General features: G+C 45.6%; 2 protein-coding genes across 3 annotated transcripts in view; one reads left to right on the plus strand and one right to left on the minus strand.

Annotated features, from left to right (window-relative positions):
- LOC137435330 (osmosensitive cation channel TMEM63C-like) overlaps positions 1-20,431 on the plus strand; it is a 107,897-nt gene that overhangs the window by 7,106 nt on the left and 80,360 nt on the right. Inside the window, exon 1 of one of the 2 annotated variants that reach the window (XM_078785346.1) lies at positions 11,224-11,430. The exons of the other annotated variant lie outside the window; for it this stretch is intronic. The gene's annotated coding sequence lies outside the window, so the exon portion shown is untranslated. Of the gene's footprint in view, positions 1-11,223; positions 11,431-20,431 lie in introns of those variants that run through there. 2 annotated transcript variants of the gene reach the window in all.
- On the minus strand, positions 2,561-10,595 carry MRPL14 (mitochondrial ribosomal protein L14). Its single transcript, XM_068129036.2, has 4 exons — positions 10,391-10,595; positions 9,847-9,903; positions 6,652-6,813; positions 2,561-4,031 (listed from the first exon to the last, which is right to left on the minus strand). The coding sequence occupies exons 2-4, from the start codon at positions 9,894-9,896 to the stop codon at positions 3,827-3,829; spliced, it is 417 nt and encodes a 138-aa protein (XP_067985137.1). The 5' UTR covers positions 9,897-9,903; positions 10,391-10,595; the 3' UTR covers positions 2,561-3,826.

A 20,431-nucleotide genomic window follows, 5' to 3' on the forward strand; every position in this document is an offset into this window, starting at 1 on the left:
AAACTGAACAAGCCAGTTTCTACTGTCTTTCTGTATAGTCTATTTATTTGTCTTTGTTGTAAAGTTGTATTACAAATTTTATTTTGTTTTTCAAATAAAAGTTTTCAAACCACTGAGGCAATGCTGGAGGTCATCAAAATGAGTCATTACCCAATATAATTTTTTTTGGAGTGGAGTGGTCATTTGAAAGGTTGCAAAACTCCCAACACATGTCTTTTTACGGCGTAGCCCATCTCGGGCAAAGCCATCTAGAACAGTGTTTGTCCGTCTGTATGTATGTATGTACCCTCAAACGTATCCCAATCAGAGCTGAGGATCTGGTCATATGACAGGGTGATGTGATTAAGTCTGATGTCATTACGGCGGTCGACTCTCCACACACCGCCATTTTGATTTATATGCCGCTCATATCGTCGAACCCGTCATATATCACAATCGCCATGCTCTACCTTTACGTTTTTCATTCAGTGTGACACACAAACAAACCGATTGTTAAAATGGCCTTGAAATATCGAAAGCATAGACGTTACGGCTCTTCCAACAATACGGTGCATATAGGCATTAGGCTTCATGCCTCATATTCGGACCGTTTCGGGCAAATTAAGCCCAGGTTTCTTAATACAGTAGTGTATCATTTCAGTAATATCGTTTTCATAATAATAATAATAATATAGTAAATATAACCATAACACTTTAATCCCAATGTCATGGATGGATTGAAGCGGTGTATGGTTCATGAATTAATGGAACGGTGTTTGGCACTAATATTAATAACCGCAGTATTAACGGAGAATAAAAGTAAGGAATTAGCATCGGTTTTTTACTGGTAATATCATTTTCGAAATAATGATAACGTAACGTTAATGGAGCCTGTGATGGATGCTGTGAAGAGAAACAGTTTGAGATGGTTTGGTCATGTGTTGAGGAAGGATGAAAGTGAGTTGAGAAGAGTGATGGAAATGAATGTAGAAGGAAGTAGAGGACGGGGAAGACCGAGAAAGACTTGGCTAAAGATGGTGGAAGAAGAAATGCGGGCAAGGGGGTTAACAAGGGGAGATGCAGAAAATAGAGCAAAATGGAGAAGATTGTCATGGGGACTGCAAGGCTAACCCCCACTCTAGCAGGGAAAATGGCCTTGAAATGCATGTTGTGTTGTTGTAACGTTAATATTATAGTAAATCTAATCGTAACACTAATCCCTCCTTAGTGACTGCAAACGTACTGGAAGTTAAAATATATCATCTTCTACATATTAAAGTAGCGGCAGTTTTGTGTCCATTACGTCTATGATGTCATTATCATGGCTGACTCCACCGACTGACATTTTAATTTACTAGTACACCCGCTCACTATGGGACTGCTGGAAGGGTCATTCCTCTTTGGGGTATATAGATTACAGTCTATCTATGGTCGGGTCTCAAGATCATTGGGTATGTGTTCATTTACCAAGGTTCTTGTGGAGAGATCGCCAAGTGGTTTAAGCATTCGAGCAAGCACTCCATTCAAAACCGTTAAGGAACGGCTGGCTTGGCAAGCGCTAGCTAGCTGCTTGGTAAATGTTGCACACCTCCAACCCTTATGGGGTATATAGATTACAGTAGATATTCGCTCAGTTCTGTAAGTAAAACTTACTTCATGGATGTCAGGATTCCTCCAAATTTCTTTGTTTAATGTTATAAACAGCATTAGCGACTGTTTAAAAAGCTAATAATATGTGTTTGTGGTTTATAATATTTTACAAGCCTGGCTACGCCACTGTTAGACATTGGGTCTTGTTTATGTATCATTTACTTTCTCAATTTTTCAGATTCAATTAAGAATTTGAGGGGCTGGCAGGATAGTGGAGAGGTACACACGTTCCCCTCCAAGTTGTGTAGCCTGGGTTTGAATCTCGACCCAGCTATAAAGTGTCATCCTGGTGTTTCACAAAAAGCCTGGTGTTGGCTTAACGGTTTGGGTGCTGGCTTGGGATTCTTGGGTCCTGAGTTCAAATCACGGTCGGTCGTTGAATTAACACCAGGTGGGGTTGACTCAGCCTGTCATCCGAGGTTGGCAAAATGAGTATCAGCTTGTTGGGATGAATGTGCCATTCGAGTATCCTGCATCGGAGTGATGCCCCGACCAGGATTGTGCCCAATAGTTAAGAAACTGCTTTGGCAGCCATATGCATCTGAAGATAGAGGAGTGGCCATCATCATATGGTGTTTCACAGGTTGGGTGATTCCTCAATGTGTGGGCCGTCCCACAGATGGACGTTAAACTTGGCATCCTGTCTGCCAGCATTAGTTGGTGGACGTGAAAGATCCCATGGTGTCCTTCTGAAGAGAAGGCGAGCCATCGCTGGCACCATGAACAAATTCAAAGTTCCTGCTCCTTCATACGAGCCTCAGGCTTGGCCAGCACCTAGTCCCAGAATTGTTTCCCTACCTGACAAGGTGGGAATAATAGAAGCCGTTAAATAAATTTCGTGCAATTATATCTGACAAACTTGGTGCTTATCAGCAACAGATGGAATCAACATGTTACGATTGCCTTATTTCAATGTTATTCTGGGGACAACTGACTGAATTGCAACTTTAATCACAAATGGCAAATATAGTCAGGTGATTGTTTCATATTACCACCAAAAAAAACAAAACTTTTAAAAGACTATATCACCAAACTTTTCACTTTTTAAATTGTTTACATCAAAGGTTTTCAGGCAATTTCATGTGAGTGGAGTCAAAGTTTTAAAGTGTAATAGGGCAACTCACCACTGCTGGGTAGAATTGTGATACTGGCTAGAATTAACCAGTGTGGCAGCTACATTAACCAGTGTGGCAGCTACATTCAAATGTAAGGTGTGCACAGAGGGAGCTGCAGATGGAGGAAATATTGAGTTGGATCTTGGAGACGGCGTGAAGCTGGAAGGTGTGAAAACATTATGCTACCTCGGAGACATGCTGAATGGAGAAGGTGGATCAGACTCGGCAACGGTTGCTCGAGTGAGATGTGCATGGAATAAGTTTCGGGAACTGAGTGGCGTGCTGATGAGGAGGGGAGTGTCGTTGAAGCTGAAGGGAAAGGTGTATGCTGCATGTGTGAGAAGTGTTATGATTTATGGGAGCGAGACATGAGTAATGAAGGTAGAGCAGCAACGATGGCTGGAAAGGGTGGAAATGCGAATGGTTCGAGGGATGTGTGGAGTATCGTTGAGAGAGAGAGGAAGACAAATGATGAATTGCGAAAGATGATGGGAATAGAGCCTGTGATTGATGCTGTGAAGAGGAACAGGTTGAGATGGTTTGGTCATGTGTTGAGGAAGGATGAAAGTGACTGGTTGAAAAGAGTAATGGGAATGAATGTGGAAGGAAGTAGAGGACGGGGAAGACCGAGAAAGACTTGGCTAAAGATGGTGGAAAAAGAAATGCGGGCAAGGGGGTTAACAAGGAGAGATGCAGAAAATAGGGCAAGATGGAGAAGATTGTCATGGGGACCGCAAGGCTAACCCCCGCTCTAACAGGGAAAATGGCCTTAAAATGCATGTTGTTGTTGTTGTTGTTGTGTTGTAGTGGAGTCAAAGTTTTAAAGTGTAATAGGGCAACTCACCACTGCTGGGTAGAATTGTGATACTGGCTAGAAATTAAAGGAAAGTATTTTGACTCTGTATTCTTTGTGTCTGATCGAACCAAGGCACAAAATACTGAAAGTGTTGCCAGGCCAGGCCATATATATATATATATATATATATATATATATATATATATATATATATATATATACACACCCCTTGAACAGCTTGTTTGCAAACCCAGGTGCCAAGCAATCAATCCATTGTTGTCAAGTATCACACGAAGAGCTGTGCGAGTGCTAGTATTTTAGAATGCTCGCCACGCAGGCACCGCAAAGAGCTTGGAATGGGAGCTTTTATCCGCGTTCCTGTTGGATTCCCATTGTCTTCGAGCAGCACCACATTGTTGGAGTCAAAGCGAGGGGTCATTGGAGGGCCTGGCATGGCATCGCCAACGATCAGAGCCTTCTTTTTCTGTCCTCTGCATGGAGAAAAATATTGGCCTTGAGGTTTCGTCATAATAATCATGTTGTCATCTTTGATCCTAATATAAACAACTACGGCACACTTTTGTATCAATATTTATCTTAGGGGGCTGGTGGTTGTGGTGGGCCCGAAGGAACCACCAAAATAAGTTTGGGCAATAATTTTGAATGTGACCAGGACAACGGTAATAACTGGAGTACATTAACGTCACCAGCAATCACTGCTAGCACATGGGTCCTCAGCTTAATGTCAATTGGAGGGATTGCACACACATTGATGCAACACACAAACCACACGTTTAGAATCAGACCCCGACGAGATGGCTCAAAGGGAAGTGGCACTTCCTCTGCATCATCCGTTCGATCAGTGATGTTAATCGTATTTAACAAGCAAAGCAAACATTGTCTGCAGGAAGGCTGTGTGAGTATTAATTAAATGTTCTTGTAAACAACCTGGACATTAACGTCATCAGTTAATTTTTCACATCTTAAAAACAAGTCGACTCATCGCTTCACCTCCCACCCATCGCTTATATTACTCACACTTGGCCAGTGTTAGGGTTTTTGCACGTCACTCACCGTGCACGTCACATTTAAACAGCGGTTTATTCAGTTGAATTTGTTCTAACAACTTTCAGTAACATCAGATATAATTTTTTTTTTACTGCTGTTGGACCAGTAACCATGTGCCTCATCAGTTACTTTCACATGGATTCTTACCAACAGGATGTGTCTGAGACATGTCATGCTGCCTGTGGTCGATGCAAGCCAATCCAGTGAACCTACCCATCCACTTACTTGGTAGGCTACTGGGAACAAGTTAAGTCCCTCATTTTTGGGCCTCACCATCAGCTACATCTCCTGGGCAGACCATATATCAAAATCCTTCCTCCTAAATATGAACATCTTCATGGCTTGCAAGGTCTTTTTTTGAAGCTCAATGGAGTACTGCACTCAATCTCATCTCTGGTGCCCCTGCTTCATACCTCTCCTGGACCAGTAAAGCAGCAGCTGCATCGGACCTGTTGCTCTTTTATCATGGATAAGTTGATGGCCTCTTTGGAACCTCGCTGATATTGCAATCTGTGGCTGCGGCAACATACAGATGGTCGATTACCTGGTGGTGGAGCACACAATCCACCGTTTTGATGGAGGCTGGAACTCGCTCCAACGGCTCACCGTGCAGGCACAGGCTTGGCTGAGAGCTGCCCGGTTTACCTGCTAATTCACTCATTTCAACCACATGAAAGAAGATGGTCTCTATGTTGTACCACCTCTCTTTTGGACTTTATTCCACTGCTCTTTCAATCCCCACCCCTGCATCTCCCTTCCGGTTAATGTTTCAAATTCAGACTTGCAAAATCATTTTCTACTGCCCATCACACCATCACCTGGAGGTGATCACTCCTCTATTCCCCTTTTCTACTTCGTCAAATCACCTCGCCGAGTTACTATAATCCCACTTTTCATCCTGGGCTTAAAGATGGCAATGCATCACCATGTCATGTATTCAATCCCTACCTATCATCTTATATTCCAATTAACCCTCCTCACACCCATTCCGCAAGATACACTAGCAGCTCCTCTCCTCTTTTCCAGTTTAATCATCAAAGTGCTTGTTTGTTTGTGTCTGGTACAGTTTCTCCCAACACCCCACCATCAACATAATTGTTCCTTCTATGCATTTTCTGTCACCTTGTTCTTTCACAAACCTCGGGTTTGTATGCAAAATAAATACATAAATAACTAGAACGGCACTCAGTAGTGAGTAAACCTCACCTGGTTGGCCATATCACTCAATGGTGAAGAATCACTTAAAAAATTATACTAGCTGGATCCGGATTTTCACCAAAATTGAATCAATTCTTCGTTGTCACACACACAACTGGTCCAACAAGTTTCGTCCAAATCCATCCATAACTTTGAGATATCCTGCTATATGTCGTTTTTGTCGCTATCTCCCAATGGTGAAGAATCACTTAAATTCGAGTAGCCGGATTAGAATCCGGATCTTCACCAAAATCTAATCATTTCGTCCTTGTCACATACGCTATATCTCTGCCAAATTTCGTCCGAATCCGTTCACAACTTTTTTAGATATTTTGTTCACAAACGGACAGACAGGGATGAAAACAACCTCCATCCACCTTTGGTGGCGGAGGGTAAAAATAAGAATTCAAGCAAAATGCCCAAAAAAAAATATTCAGTGAAAAATGCTAATCCCATTCAGTGCAAACAAACAAAACTTGATTTAAACAACTGAGGCTAACTAGATGGTCATCGGGTCAAATGGCTTCATGTTTCTTTATTTCCCTTATCACCATTACTGCACTGGACTTGTTACTTTCTTCATTTACATTCGTGGTAAACATATTAACAAGATTAATGTGAGAACTTATGGGGAAAAAAAATGTAAAAATGTCTTAACTCAAACTTTTACATTTTGTGTTTCTCGAGAACAGGTCAGGCAGTTGTATAAACTAGCACCTGTACAGTACCATAAATGATAATGATAGAATTCCCATTAGCCTTTTAGCATATCCATTGGTACAACAAAATAATTACTCAATCTCGTGAACCATGAAGCAAGGAAAATGAGAGAAAAATGGAAAGTACCCGATGGCAAGAAGGACTTTGTCTCCAATTCGACCGACACCTGTCTTGTTGTATACATGGATGCAACGTGGTGGCAGGTGGTACGGCGTGTTACCCAAAGCGCTGTTGTCCACGACGCGCACTCTTGTCATTTTCTGTACAGCCATCACTGAAGTAGATACACTGTGGCATAGGAAGGGCAAACCAACAATATATAATTATATCGTTATGTGTACAGGGTAGTTATTAAATGGTTAGGCCTTAGCCTGGACCATGTGCTCACATAAGATTCTTTTCACCTGCATCAAGGACTTCAAGGACTTGGAATTAGATTAAGGACTTTAATGTGGGTAGGAAATTTATTTTTCCACCTGGCCGAGTTACCACCTGCTGCACAGTGATCCTGTTAAGAGGTTTCCTTGTTTCAGGACTTGGATTTGACAGTTTTTCCTCTTCTTTGTCTAATGTAGCCCTTCACATTTTGTGGCTTTTAGCCGAGCTTAAGGCGAACTTCAATAATAATAAAGTCGTCCTGTTTTTGTATGCTGTTGGAAGGCAGTGTTGTATGCAACAGCTTACATAGACTAAGGGTGTCGTGTGATCCATCTTCTCGAACCAGTGGAGGCCAGGCAAGGTGCAGGGTTGGGGGTGTATCTTTTGTCTGGCCATGTTACATCACAAGTTTTTGTTCATTTTATTTAGCACATGCAAGAGATTTATTTTCATTTGCATCAAATTTGTTTCAATGAAATGTGTTCCTCTTAAAATGTGCATGTTAAAATAACGTACCCATGGAGAAGGTCGAAGATAAAACTTTTCACCATACACAAACAAGACATTCAAGGATGGCTTTCACAGGTGCTGGTCAGAATGTACGAGGACTGGACAAAAGTCGTTCACCCAGGGTGGGCACTAGAGGAAGGTGGATCTGCCAATGAGGTGTGATGGATACCAGGTCTGGCGGGAGCATCTGAACGAGAGAATCTCCAGGGAATTCCAAAGTGGAAATTCACGCTCTCTTTTGCTCAAGGTCATCTGCCATCATCTTGGAAATCCTCAAACATTACCGCTTTACACAAAAAGGTGCAAAAACAGATCCTTGCAACTACAGACCAATCAGCCTGCTCCCAATTATCAGCAAAGTCATGGAATCCATCATTGCTTCGGATATCAAATCCTTCCTCTTCTCCAATGGCTTGATCTCCGATTATCAATTTGGATTCAGACCAGGTCATTCTACTCTGGACATGTTGCTTCTGCTGTCTCAACAATGGATGGAGGTCCTCAATGCCAAACAGGAAATCAGAGCTGTCTCCCTTGACATATCACGTGCCTTCGATACGGTCTGGCACCCCGCTCTGCTCACAAAACTCTCCTCATATGGTATCTATGGAAATCTCCACGCATGGCTTGTGGACTTCCTCTCTGGTCTTAGTCAATGTGTGGCCCTGAATGGGTTTCTCTCATCTCCCCTTCCTGTTCTGGCTGGAGTTCCCCAAGGTAGTGTTCTGGGCCCTATGCTTTTTCTGGTCTTCATTAATGATCTTTCTGACTCTCTGGAAAATCCTCTCTATCTCATTGCTGATGACTCCACTCTCTGCCGCTCCATTCCTCATCCCTTAGATCGGCAGTCTGCAGCCTCCTCACTCTCTAGACCTGGACAAAATCACAGACTGGTCAAACAAGTGGAACATGTCTTTCAATCCTGACAAATCTCACACTCTTACTGTGTCTCTCCGAAAAGACCGACTGGAAAACCCTTCCATCTACTTTCTCAACAATCCTCTCCAAGAAGTTCTGTCGCTCAAGCTTTTGGGTCTCACTATCTGCCATGATCTTTCTTGGGAAAACCACATTTCCAAGCTGGCCTCCAAAGCCAGTTGCCGACTGGGCATCCTCCATCGTGCGAAGTCCTTTCTTGGCACACCTGAGCTCCTCACCACATACAAGGCTTTCATCCGCAGCTCAATGGAATACTGTTCCCCCCTCTGGGCCGTTGCTCCTGCCTCATACCGAGCTCGGCTTCACGCTGTTGAAACAAAAGCTTTCAGAATCATTGGAATCTCCTGCGATGAAGCTAACTCCGAGGGACTTTCACTCACTCACCACAGGCCGTGCTCCTGCTCCATTGCACAAAAAAAGTGCAATGTTTCCAAGGCACTTGATGGCACCGAAGACAACACCCTCTAGGAGCAGAGGTCATCAAGCAGCAACTTTGAGGGGAGCGATGACGAGGACTCTTCTGTATGCTGACTGCCGATGAACTCCCAGCTGTCTTCGACAAAGACACTGACTATGAAGAGTTCCTTATCTTTTGATTTGACAGCAAACACCGACAGCCTTTTTGAGGGCTGTATAATTTCAAGAACAATATATGAAAAAGATGAAATGAATAACAAACACACTTAATCATGTCTTCCTCTTTTCTCTCCCTTTATGTCTTTCACTCACCTTATGCTTCTTTATGTCTTCATCTTTCTCTTCTCTGTCCTGACACTGTTGCATTACCATTGCACCATTAGGCTAAGAGAGTTGATGGATGGACATGTTTAACTGGCATTGTAAGGATTTATTATACTTCGGTTTGAACATGTAAAACATGGAAATTGAGCATCAATTTTTTTGTATACATAGTCTAGACTTGTGGAAGAGCTAGTACAATGAATGGATCAGGACGTAACAGGACACAAAAGGAACAGTGGTGAGAGCGGGAAACACCAACAGCAGAGTAGAAGGCCAACATAGAGTGAGACTTGGGCAAAAGGGTTTGAGGAGGAATGGGAGGCGAGAGAGGATGCATGGGGTGGACAAGATGGATACAGAAGGAAACTCTCAGGTGAGAAAACTAAAATCCAAAGAGGGGTAAAATTAATTAAATGTTCAACAAATTATTACAAACAATCTTTTTTTTCGGTCGAGATTTACTGATATATATATATATATATATAAGACATCTGAGTTTGTGGCCTATAATAGTAATATATAATTGTGGTATCTGATGTACAGTATAGTTAGTTAGGTGGAGGTCCACATTTTTATAGGGAGAGGTAGTGAGGGGGGAGGAGGGAGGATGTGGGGAGGGTTACAAAAAAAGCATTTGCCTTAGACATAGAGATTTCCAGTAGTTTTCATTGATTAAAAAGAAATTTACACGACGGGATCTTTTGTCACAATCTCATCTGTATTTTGACGATTTTTCACCATAAAAGCCAGTACCTAAAGCTTCTCTGTTGAACCACGCGTGCTCCGCTCCTGGAAAGAAGCATGTCTGTTCTGTGGAAAAAAAAAAAAGGAAAAACGATTATTTATAAAATAAAAATAATAAAAATAAAACTTGGCACAGGCAGCACGGGCAGCAGGAGCAGAAGCACGGGCAGCAGGAGCAGAAGCACGGGCAGCAGGAGCAGAAGCACAGGCAGCAGGAGCACGGGCAGCAGGAGCAGAAGCATGGGTAGCAGGCGAAGAAGCACGGGTAGCAGAAGCACGGGCAGCAGCAGAAGCACGGGCAGCAGCAGAAGCACGGGCAGCAGCAGGAGCAGAAGCACGGACAGCAGCAGGAGCAGAAGCACGGACAGCAGCAGGAGCAGAAGCACGGGCAGCAGCAGGAGCATAAGCACGGGCAGCAGGAGCACGGGCAGGAGCAGGAGCAGAAGCACGGGCAGCAGCAGGAGCACGGGCAACAGGAGCAGCAGGAGCACGGGCAGCAGGGGCACGGGCAGCAGGAGCACGGGCAGCAGGAGCTTGTAAAACACGCACTTACCGAGCTCCTTGAACACACGGGTGAGATGAGGTCACGACGTCACGTGATCTTAGTAAGGTGATTTGCTGACGAATGCTTTATTTTATTTTAGGCCTATACAAAGTAGCATAATCTGCAGCTGTTTCAATTTATGAATAAATCTGCCTAATATTCTTGAAACGCTCGCTTGAGGCCTCGGTTTAACTTGATCGTGCGTGGTGACGTAATGACGCCGACAGGAAATGAATATTGGCTACCGCGTCAGCGACCGTGATGCTCCCTGATAATATAATCGATTCCTTTTTTTAAGGGTTGTTGTCCGTTCAATGGTGTAAATATTTTCGTCAAAATACATTTCACATCTAAAACAATTACGACCTGATCTTTTTGGAGCCGATTGAGAGTTTAAATATTTTGTAATAGCGAAAAAGTTGGGGGATCACTTCACCGGTAAAATAAAGGTTGTCGTCCCATTCACAAATACCGGTTAAATAAAAATGATGATTAGCTAATTATTAAATGGCTCAATTAGGGTTCTTGATGACGGGATTTTACTTTTGTGTCGTTTAATTGAAATACATAACTTGAAATCGACAATCTTTGCTAAATTGTGTGAAGTTCACGGTGCATACAAAATCAATTACAATATTTCAGAACTGGCCCGTCGTTTTAAAATTACCTCGTTTATAAAGTAAATGTTTGAATTAAAGGTTATTTTCCAAAAAGTACGTAGTTCGAGCAAAACGGAATTTTTAAAATACAGTACTCAAAAAGCTGCAAAAGCGACCGTTCCGCGTGTTAAAACAGCTCGTGCAGACGATGTTATTAACGTAATGACGTCACTTACGTGCCGCGTGCTCGGGGCGGTACCTTCAGTTTGGAGAGGCGAGGATCTGTTGGCGCGTTAAAACAGCTCGTGCAGGGGACGTGATTAACGTAATGACGTCATATACGTGCCGCGTGCTCGGGGCGGTACCTTCAGTTCGTGCGAGGCGAGGATCTGGCGGCGCGTTAAAGATGTGAAATTATCTCAAGTTGAAGCTTCCACTGGCTATTTCTGGGTAGGTACGCAATGCTGTTTGAGACGTTGTGCTCCATTATGATTTTTGGTTTGAGGAATTTCAACGAAAAGTCATATTCGTTGAACATCTCATGTTCACATATTAAACGGAATAGAGGAATGACGTCATATGCGTTACAAACCAGCTGGCTAAGATTTTTTTTAACGACTAAGTTTTAAATCCATTTTTGTACATATTCGTTATTTTGACTAATGGTCACAGTTTGCATTTTATCAATTTCACATGAAAAGCCAAAATTGATTTGTGATGGTAAAGATTTTTAGCCGTGTCGCAGACGCTGCTCATAGAGTGCCCTCTGCTGTTGTTGTTCTTCTTCTTGTTCTTGCAGAGAAGACAAAAGCTCCACCCATTCTGGGAACCATAGCTCCACCCATTCTGGGAGAGCCTTCATATAAACAAATATCCACCATTTTATTAACTCGCATAGCTTTGAGGCCTGTTTTGTAGGCCCGTGGTGTCTTCCTCTCTCACACAGTTTTATTTCAAATCAAATTCGATATATCATTTCATTTTTCACAGTCGCTAACATAGTTTTAGACTCGGTTGAAAAAAAACGGGAAGAAAATCTGATGAAAGTTGCCCTTTATAGAACGAAATGAATTCTCAAAGGCCTGTAACTTCAAGTCCATTGAGATATATATTTTTTTAATCGCGGCATGGTCAGTCATACACCGCCCGAAATAAGAGACGGGAAAATGCCAAGATATATATATATATATATATATTTTGTTTAAATCGCGGAATGGTCAGTCATACACCGCCCGAAATAACAGACGGGAAAATGCCGAGATATATTAAAAATTCGTCCATTTGATGACAATCGTCACGATGAAATATTTAATTTATATGTCGTCACAATAATGTGGAGAGAGGAGCATAGCTTCGTTCACGTGTCGCCACACACGGGAAATTGCCGAGATATATTTTCACTTTGCACAAAAATAACGTCAAGTAATCGAATCAATAGGAATGTCCTGTGCCTATAACATCGACGTTATAGGCACAGCTGCATCTAGGCATTGTGTAACATCGACACGGCTTTTGTTTTAATTAAAACTTTTTGTACTTGTTTAAATACATCTCGTCCATAATCATATATATATATATATATATATATATATATATATATATATATATATATATATATATATACACACACACACACATTGTTGTTCGGTCGTTTTTTTTTTTTTTTATATCTTTTTTTTCGTGTGTGAGATTGGATGAGTGGATGAGGGGCTGTGGATTATGGGAGTGGAGACGGTTTTGTTGTTGTAGTCTGTGTTCTCACTAGCTGGGGGTGGGGGTATGTACGCATCTGGATGTAGCTGCTACATGTGGAGGCGTATGTGCCCCTACTGCCCACCTCAGCTGGCAATATTGAGGTTGAAGGGGCGAAACGGGATGATGCTAAGGACCTCGACTGAGGAATCGGTCAGTGAGGCACACTTGTGACCAGGTTTGTTTTGAAATTGTGTATATATATATATATATATATATATATATATATATATATATATATATATATATATATATATATATATATATATATATATATATATATAATCAGTCATTATGCGACTTCATACCATCAGTGGGGAACCACCAGTAAGGTGTCCCATACAGCTGCTGCTGCACCTTACTGGGAGCGATAAGCACCGCCTGCCACACGGCAACATTATCTCTGGTATCCACTCATTATATGGAGTCGACCTGGATGCGGTTGGGAGTTACTAATTAGTATCTGTAATCTGGTTCTCCAACCAAATGAGCGAACGTCATGACGTCATCGCCATGCATGTCCGCATTGCCTGCAAAGCTCCAGGGGAGCCATCTAGCAGTGCGTCATTATGGATCTTAAATTCAGATACTCATCACAAGTGCATGCAAAACTCACAGTTACCAACCTGGTTTCGCCCAGATGTCAAAAATGTCAAAAAAAAAAAAAAAAAAAAAAAAAATTTCAAAAGTCTCACTGTGAAACCAGGTCGGTAACTGAGTTTTGCAACAACAACGGTGGCCAATGGGAGCTAAAGGGGAGTGGCCAACAACGGCGGCCAATGACTAAGGGGAGTAACTGATGGGGGGCTATCACGACATGTGACCTGTGGAGGCCCGTGGAACATTCTAGTGGGGCCCCGGGGGGGATATAAGACCCGCCCCGGACCCTCGAGCAAGCTCTCTGCGCTCTGCCCCCGCTCTCTACTGCCCCCGTTCTCGCTGGCTCTGGTCTCTCTCTTGCCCTCGCTCTTGGGATTCCGGCTCTCGCAGGACGATCTCTCTCATTGGCCCTATACTCTGACGATCTCCCTGCCTGGACTCCCGGCACGTGCGCTTTTGCCTCGTTGACTTCGGGACACGCTGTGTGGGCTCCCGTTCGTGCACGACTGAAGCCGACGTCCCTGCCGCGAACATCACCAAGGGGAAACGCCCAACGAGCCGTCCGGGGCGAACTGCACTAAGCGGCCGCGCTTTGAGCGCGTCCTCTCCTTCCTCCCTTTCCCCGAGTGAGTCAGAGGGCCCTTGTCTGGGACAGGAAGTAAGAACGGTTAAGTTTCTCTCCTGTGTCCCTTTTTCTCTCATCGTTGTACATTTGTTAATAAACCTGTGTTTGTTTCCAACCTGGCCGTTTACGTCTTTTCACCATTGGCCTCGCATTGCACGAAATAAAACCGCTCGATCGGGTTCCTAACGGCAATTAACGGCACGAGTTACGTAAAACGCAAACCGCTCGGGCGTATCAGACCAGTGTGACGCGTGTGAGGTCCAGCCCCTGTCCTCGCAGCGGCGTGTGTATCAAAGGTACTTGGGTATTTGACCGGAAACCCTTCCACGTGCTCGCTGCAGGTTTGGCTGCTGGAATTGCTCAGCAATCCGCCCCCACGAGTGCAGGGCCGGCGCTACCATTAGGCCAACTAGGCAGCCGCCTAGGGCGCAGACATCAGAGGGGCGCATTACTGAACTTGTAGCAATAGCTTGAAGACTTCCAAAGTCTATGCTGCCACAAGAAGTACTTCTCTTCATACTACAACAAAAACTCCTGGATAATGTGCCTAATGTTTCCGTTGCTTTAAGGATCCTTCTCACACTTCCAGTACCAGTGGCAAGTGGTGAACGTAGTTTCTCAAAGCTCAAAGTTATAAAAACTTACAAACGCTCTACAATGTTGGAAAAGACGAGTTGGCTTGGCAACTATATCAATTGAACATGCCCAGGCATCAGCACTTGATCTGGTTGAATTTGTGACAAAATTTGCAAAGGAAAAGGCACGCAAAGTGAGATGTTGATGTGTCTGAAATTGAAACTTTTATGAGACATTTTAAACTCTGTTTGTCTGTTTTTTTGTTCGTTTCTCTGTCTGACTGTAAGCGAAATACTGTGGTGACATGACATGTTGGTTACGCCAAGTATCCTTAAATGGTATATATTGTTACGGAAACGGGGACGGCGCTCCCATTAGCAAGGGGGGGGGGGGGAGGGTTAATCCCCCTTCTATTTGCACTGGCCGTCTCCGATCCTGAAGCTACCCCGCTCCCCTGTGGGGTGGGATTGGCCGAGGTGATTGGTCAAGGGATTCCCGTACACCCCCGCCAATCCCTCCACAAGGCAGGTGCGTAACTCCGCTCGAAACCACGGCCAAGATGGTATTTGCCGAGCGGGTTAGCAGTCCGAAGTTCGAGCCGTTAGCAAAGACTAACCCGATTATAAAGCGTTGGCCGAAATCGCACCACAGTAACTCAATGGGGAAATCTCTAAAACGATCGGATGAGAAAGAAGAAATCAAAGAATGGAGGAACAGATATTTATTATTATTTACACAAACCCAAAGAAGAAAAGAAGAATGAAGTAATTTACAGGGAAGAGGAAGAAGCAGATACACAGGGCAAATCCTTATACAAACTTAACTTATACCCCAGACAACACAGAGGACAGACGATGGGCAGACTCACACGAATGGGGAATTGCAGGTTGGATTGGCTGGAGGGAGAGAAGGGTTCGTGCAGGACAGCAGGCTGGAGGTGATCGGCCGCCGACTCCACCGCAATCTGGTCCACAGAACGGGCGACAGGGAGGTCCGAGGATCGCGGCACGTCGAGGTTGGCGTGCCCGCACGTTGTTGTCTGTAGCGTTGTAGGTTTGCGCGTCTCCGCCTCATGCGTCTCCGAAGTTCTCAGCAGGACCGCCACCTGCGCAAGCACCTCCCTAAAAAACTCTCTTGCAGAACTGCTTGCCACGGAACTCCTCAACTGAGGTGGGGGCTCCGTGCAACGGGTTGTATATCGCCACACCCTGGAACATTCGCGAAACTGCTCGATGTTTCTTGGTCACGCCTCTCAAGCCATACCCCTGATCTCTGGTTGGTCGTTCGGGGGCTCCACCCTTGATGACGAGGTGGGGCCACGCCCTTCCTCTCCGAGTTGGAGCACATGTTGAATGGCGGCGAATGCAGTTGGTGATGGAGGTAATGCAGTTGGCAATGGAGGCAATGCAGTTGGCAATGGAGGTAATGCAGTTGGCAATGGAGGCAATGCAGTTGGTAATGGGGCTCTATCTTATTTCATTTGGTGCAGCGCAAGGTCAACTAGTGGAGACACAGCCTTAACTGATACACATAATAAAGAAATAACTATAGAGAGGTTCTATGGTTTTCTACATGTGTGCGATGGACTAACTAAAAGACGACCTTTGATCTTTACATGAATGGAGGTATTTACAAGAATCATTACATTATTTACAATGGGGGTATATTTACAATGAATTACACACAGTGCACGGTTTCCCAAATCCGTTACAATATACTTAAAGGTGTGTGAAGTAAAAGTTTTGAATGTTGTGTTGCCAATGGCTGAGGTATGCATTATACCGAGTGCCATTTAGTTCAAAATGATTTGTGTGCCAAAATATTTTATTTTGTATTTGCGAAAGATAATCAAAGACTGATTATTTAAAATTTTGATTTTGCATATCTAAAACTTATTGCTCAAACCAAAAACTGTTTTGTTTATCTGTAATTTCCATTCACACACTCATAAAGGGACCACTTTCTTTATTTTGCATTGCAAACCACATGTAGTGTCATTTTTTTTTAAGGGAAAGCCCATTTGCCCCAAAGCGTGGGGTAACAGGGCCACTGCCATATTAATGGATATTGCGCCTTTAATATTGGTGCTGTTGGCATCTTACGGTACTTATTCTTGCAATTTAAAATAAATTTGTCAGTTTCAAATTTTCTGCTTTTTATTTTTTCTACAAAACATCTTTTAAATAATCGAAGTTGGCAAAAAAAAGTTGGGGGGGTGGGGGGGGGGGGAGGGGATGGAAGTAGCTGGCCTTGCCTAGGGTGCAAAATAGTATGGCGCCGGCCCTGCACGAGTGTAGAGTGGGTAGCGGCCTCGTGGACTCGAAGCTCGAGGGGGAGAAGGGCTTAATCCCCCCTCAGGACGTCGACGGGCTCGAGATCTGCAACAAATTGGTGTCCGGAAGTGGGATATTTGGACCTGGAGTGCACTTCACGTACTCGAAATTACGAGCATACGAAATTTAGTTTTAAAACCAAATTTAATTGAGTTCGTGCAATGGCTGGCCAAGGCGACCGATTGCCGGTGGGAGTAAGAAATGAATAAGAACTAATGGGCCAGGACCAGCAGGAAGAGTTGGTAGAAGGGGAAATTAATGAGGGTGTGGCAGTAAGTGAAGAAAATGGCGGCGCCTCGCGTGTGGCGGAGGAAGCCGAGCCCGCGGTGCCAGGGGACATGGGCCTATTTATGGCGCAAATGAGGGCCTACATGGTCAAGTCGGGTGAAGATGTGAAAGAAATGAGGACAGAGTCAAGAAGTAACATGGAAACGATGAGGGAGGAATCGAGGGGCAACATGGAAAAGATGGCTAATAGAATGGACACCATGGCTAATCGGATGGAAACCATGGGGGAGGAATCCAGGTGTAACATGGAAAAGATTGGGGAGGAGATTGGGTGTAGGATGAGCAGGGAAGTCGCGGTGGTACGCGACGGGGTGAAGCGGTACAAGGAACGCGTGGAGAGTGGGTTAAAGTGGAGTACAGCCAAACTGGCTGGGGCAATGAGAGTAGCGACGGGGGAGGTAGAGAAACCGATGATGGTCGAATTGGAAGAGGAAATTTTGGGGGCGCCGACGATGGTCGAATTGGAAGAGGAAATTTTGGGGGTGCCGACGATCGTTGAGTTAGAGGGGGAAATAGTGAAAGCGCACTGGAGAATAGAGGAGGTCACCCGGGAAAAAGAAATAATTGGGGTTGAAGAGACAGGAGAGACGGAGTGAATCACTGGAGGAGGTAATGGAACATGTGCAAAGTTCGTGTTCACACCGTGATGCCGTGCTTGCTGACCAAATAAAAAGTTTGCAGGTGCTGGCGGAGAAGCAGGGGGAAGGAGAGCCCCGAGGTGAGTAAAAATGGCGGGAATGTGTTTGGTGCGGACGGGTGCTCGGCAAGCTTGGGAGAGAGGCAAGACCCGGGCGGTCGTGAAGGGCCCATTGTGCGGTGTGCGAGTGGTACGGAGTGTGAGAGAGAGTGCGTACCGGAGCGTGAGAGAGAGAGTGCGTACCAGAGCATGAGAGAGAGAGTGCGTACCAGAGCGTGAGAGAGTGCGTACCAGAGCGTGAGAGAGAGTGCGTACCAGAGCGTGAGAGAGAGTGCGTACCGGAGTGCGTGGAGCGAGAGTGCACACCGGAGTGTGAGAGCACACCGGAGTGTGTAAAAGAAGAGTGTGCACCGGCGTTTGCGATGACCGAGTGTGCAAAAGAAGAGTGTGCACCGGCGTGTGCGATTACCGAGTGTGTAAAAGAAGAGTGTGCACCGGCATGTGCGACGACTGGGTGTGTAAAAGAAGTGTGTGCGATAACGGAGTGTGTGAAAGGCGCGTGTGCGCCTGGGTGTGCGAGTGTGGAGTGGGTCGTGAGATGCGATGACGCGGCCCAGGCATCGACGCAGACCGGGGTAGAGCTTAGCGGGACGAGTAGCGTACGCCAGCCCCCGGTGAGTTGTGTGCCGCGGGGACCAGAGGGAATTGGTGCTGCGTCGGTGTCGCAAGGACCGGCGTGCACGGTTCGTGCCTCCGGCACCCGCACTGTATGGTTGGCGCCGTATGGCGGCAAGGGCGATCGGCCGGGTTCGAGGGGAGGTTTGGAGTTTCGGAGCCACGCACCTTATTGGGTGAGGTGCTCTGACCGTGGCCGCTTGGGTCATCGTGCGTGGGACTGAAGGGCCCCGTGCGGGGATGGAGCCCGGCACCTGGGCCCATCAATTCCTCCCCCCTTGGATCGTCAATTCCGGACCGACACCACATACAGGTGACCAACCACCCGCATGGAACGCTCGGCCCTTCGAGGCCGAGCCGTGACGACGTGCCTCCACATGGAGGGGCTCATAGTTTAGAGGACTGGGGGGAGTGGTGTACCCCACGTGGGGGAATGGTAGTGTAACCATTCCTCCCACGGGGGGCCCATGAGCATTAGTTTAGGGGGTTGGCAGTGTTAGGCCCATGGAGGGGCCAGAAATGGTTGCCTCCATGGGGCACCGAAGCTAGCCGAGGGAGGGCTAGGATAATGTTAGGGATTTGGAAGACCATAGGGACTGAGATTTAAGTAGTGACACCTGAACTGCAGAGGGGACGTAGAGAGTTTAGGTGGTTGCTAACAAAGGGTGTGCATAGTGTAAAGGGATGACGAGGGAAGCACGAGTTGCAGGGGAAATTAGTTAGATAGATGATGCTGTGCGTTTGAGGAATTGTGTAATGGTGTGTAAAAGTAGTGGTGTGAGAATAAATTGTGTGGAATGCATGGTGTGGAATGTATGGTGTGGAATGCATGGTGCGAAGGATTGAATGGGGGGGGGGGGGGGCGGAGTGGAACCCATTCACAAAAGCCCAGGGGGTGGGGTAGTTTAAAGCCAGGTGGAGGGCATAGGTAAATTGAATGGATATTGACACCTGTGGTGCGGGTAGTGGAAAGTAGTATTTTGTGAGGTGCAGGAGATCAGGAGATGGTGGAATGGCTGGGCGTGTGGCTTAATTGGTGAGTGTGGTTATTGGGGCACTCCATCACTGGTAGCTTGTCGGCCAGGTAAGGCCGCAGGGAGGCTCTGGGAGCCGGTTAGGTTAGTACTTGAGTGGGGCCCGAGGATCCCAGGGAAGGACCCGGGTTGCCCAATGCCGAGGTGGGCATCGAGGGGGTATGTGCCAGTGAGGGCCTTCCCCAGTTAGTGTAGTTGTAAGTAGCAGGCAAGCTCGGGAGGCGGCTTCAGTGACGGAGGTGCCCAGGTAGGTAGACCTGCTGGTGGAGCCACACGGCCCAGCCCCGAAATTGTGCGAGGGCACAGTGAGAAAATTTGTTGGGTAAGACCCAAATTCAGGAGGGCACCACAGTCTTGGCAATGGGAATTCGGGTTCTTAGAACCACATAATTTAAAGAGGCCGATTGGCAGGGTACGACCCCGGGTAGTTTAACAGTGTGTAATGCTATTAGTGCAGTTAGGAAGTGAGATCCCTTCGCACCATCACAGCTATTCACCGAGGAGGACGAGCTTCACACAAAGGCTCTGTAAAACCGTGGTCCCATAGAGCCTGCGTTGGTATATGATGGTCTACGATGGTAGGATCGTGGAGCATCGAGGAGCCCATCCTGCATCGACGTACGATTTTGTGGCCATCTTAGGTTGGAAAATCATCTTTTGAAATGTTCAAAAGATGGTCTACGATGGTCCACGATCCTACAATCGTAGACCATCGTACGACAACGTACGACAATCCTGCGAGGACACAGGATCATCCTGTGTTCTCGTGCATCCTCGTAGCTACTTTGGGGGTAGCTAGTTTGGGGGTATATAAACCCCAGCCATCAGCCATCACTTCATCATCATCAGTTCATGCCGACTTGTTCAGAGTGATCGTGGGCCATTGTAGGTTTGGGCCATTGTAGCCCATCGTATACCAACGCAGGCTCTA

Source organism: Myxine glutinosa, chromosome 1 (genome assembly GCF_964187855.1).
Source record: "Myxine glutinosa chromosome 1, kmMyxGlut1.1, whole genome shotgun sequence".
NCBI classification, from domain to species: domain Eukaryota; kingdom Metazoa; phylum Chordata; class Myxini; order Myxiniformes; family Myxinidae; genus Myxine; species Myxine glutinosa.

What these genes read in the sequence shown, in the direction of transcription:
- MRPL14 (XM_068129036.2), bottom strand. Translation starts at nt 9,896, where the DNA reads ATGCTTCTTTCCAGGAGCGGAGCACGCGTGGTTCAACAGAGAAGCTTT. An exon ending in GTTCAACAGAGAAGCTTTAG is followed by an intron (nt 6,814 to 9,846) that starts GTACTGGCTTTT and finishes CCTATGCCACAG; the next exon opens with TGTATCTACTTCAGTGATGG. An exon ending in AAAGTCCTTCTTGCCATCGG is followed by an intron (nt 4,032 to 6,651) that starts GTACTTTCCATT and finishes TTCTCCATGCAG; the next exon opens with AGGACAGAAAAAGAAGGCTC.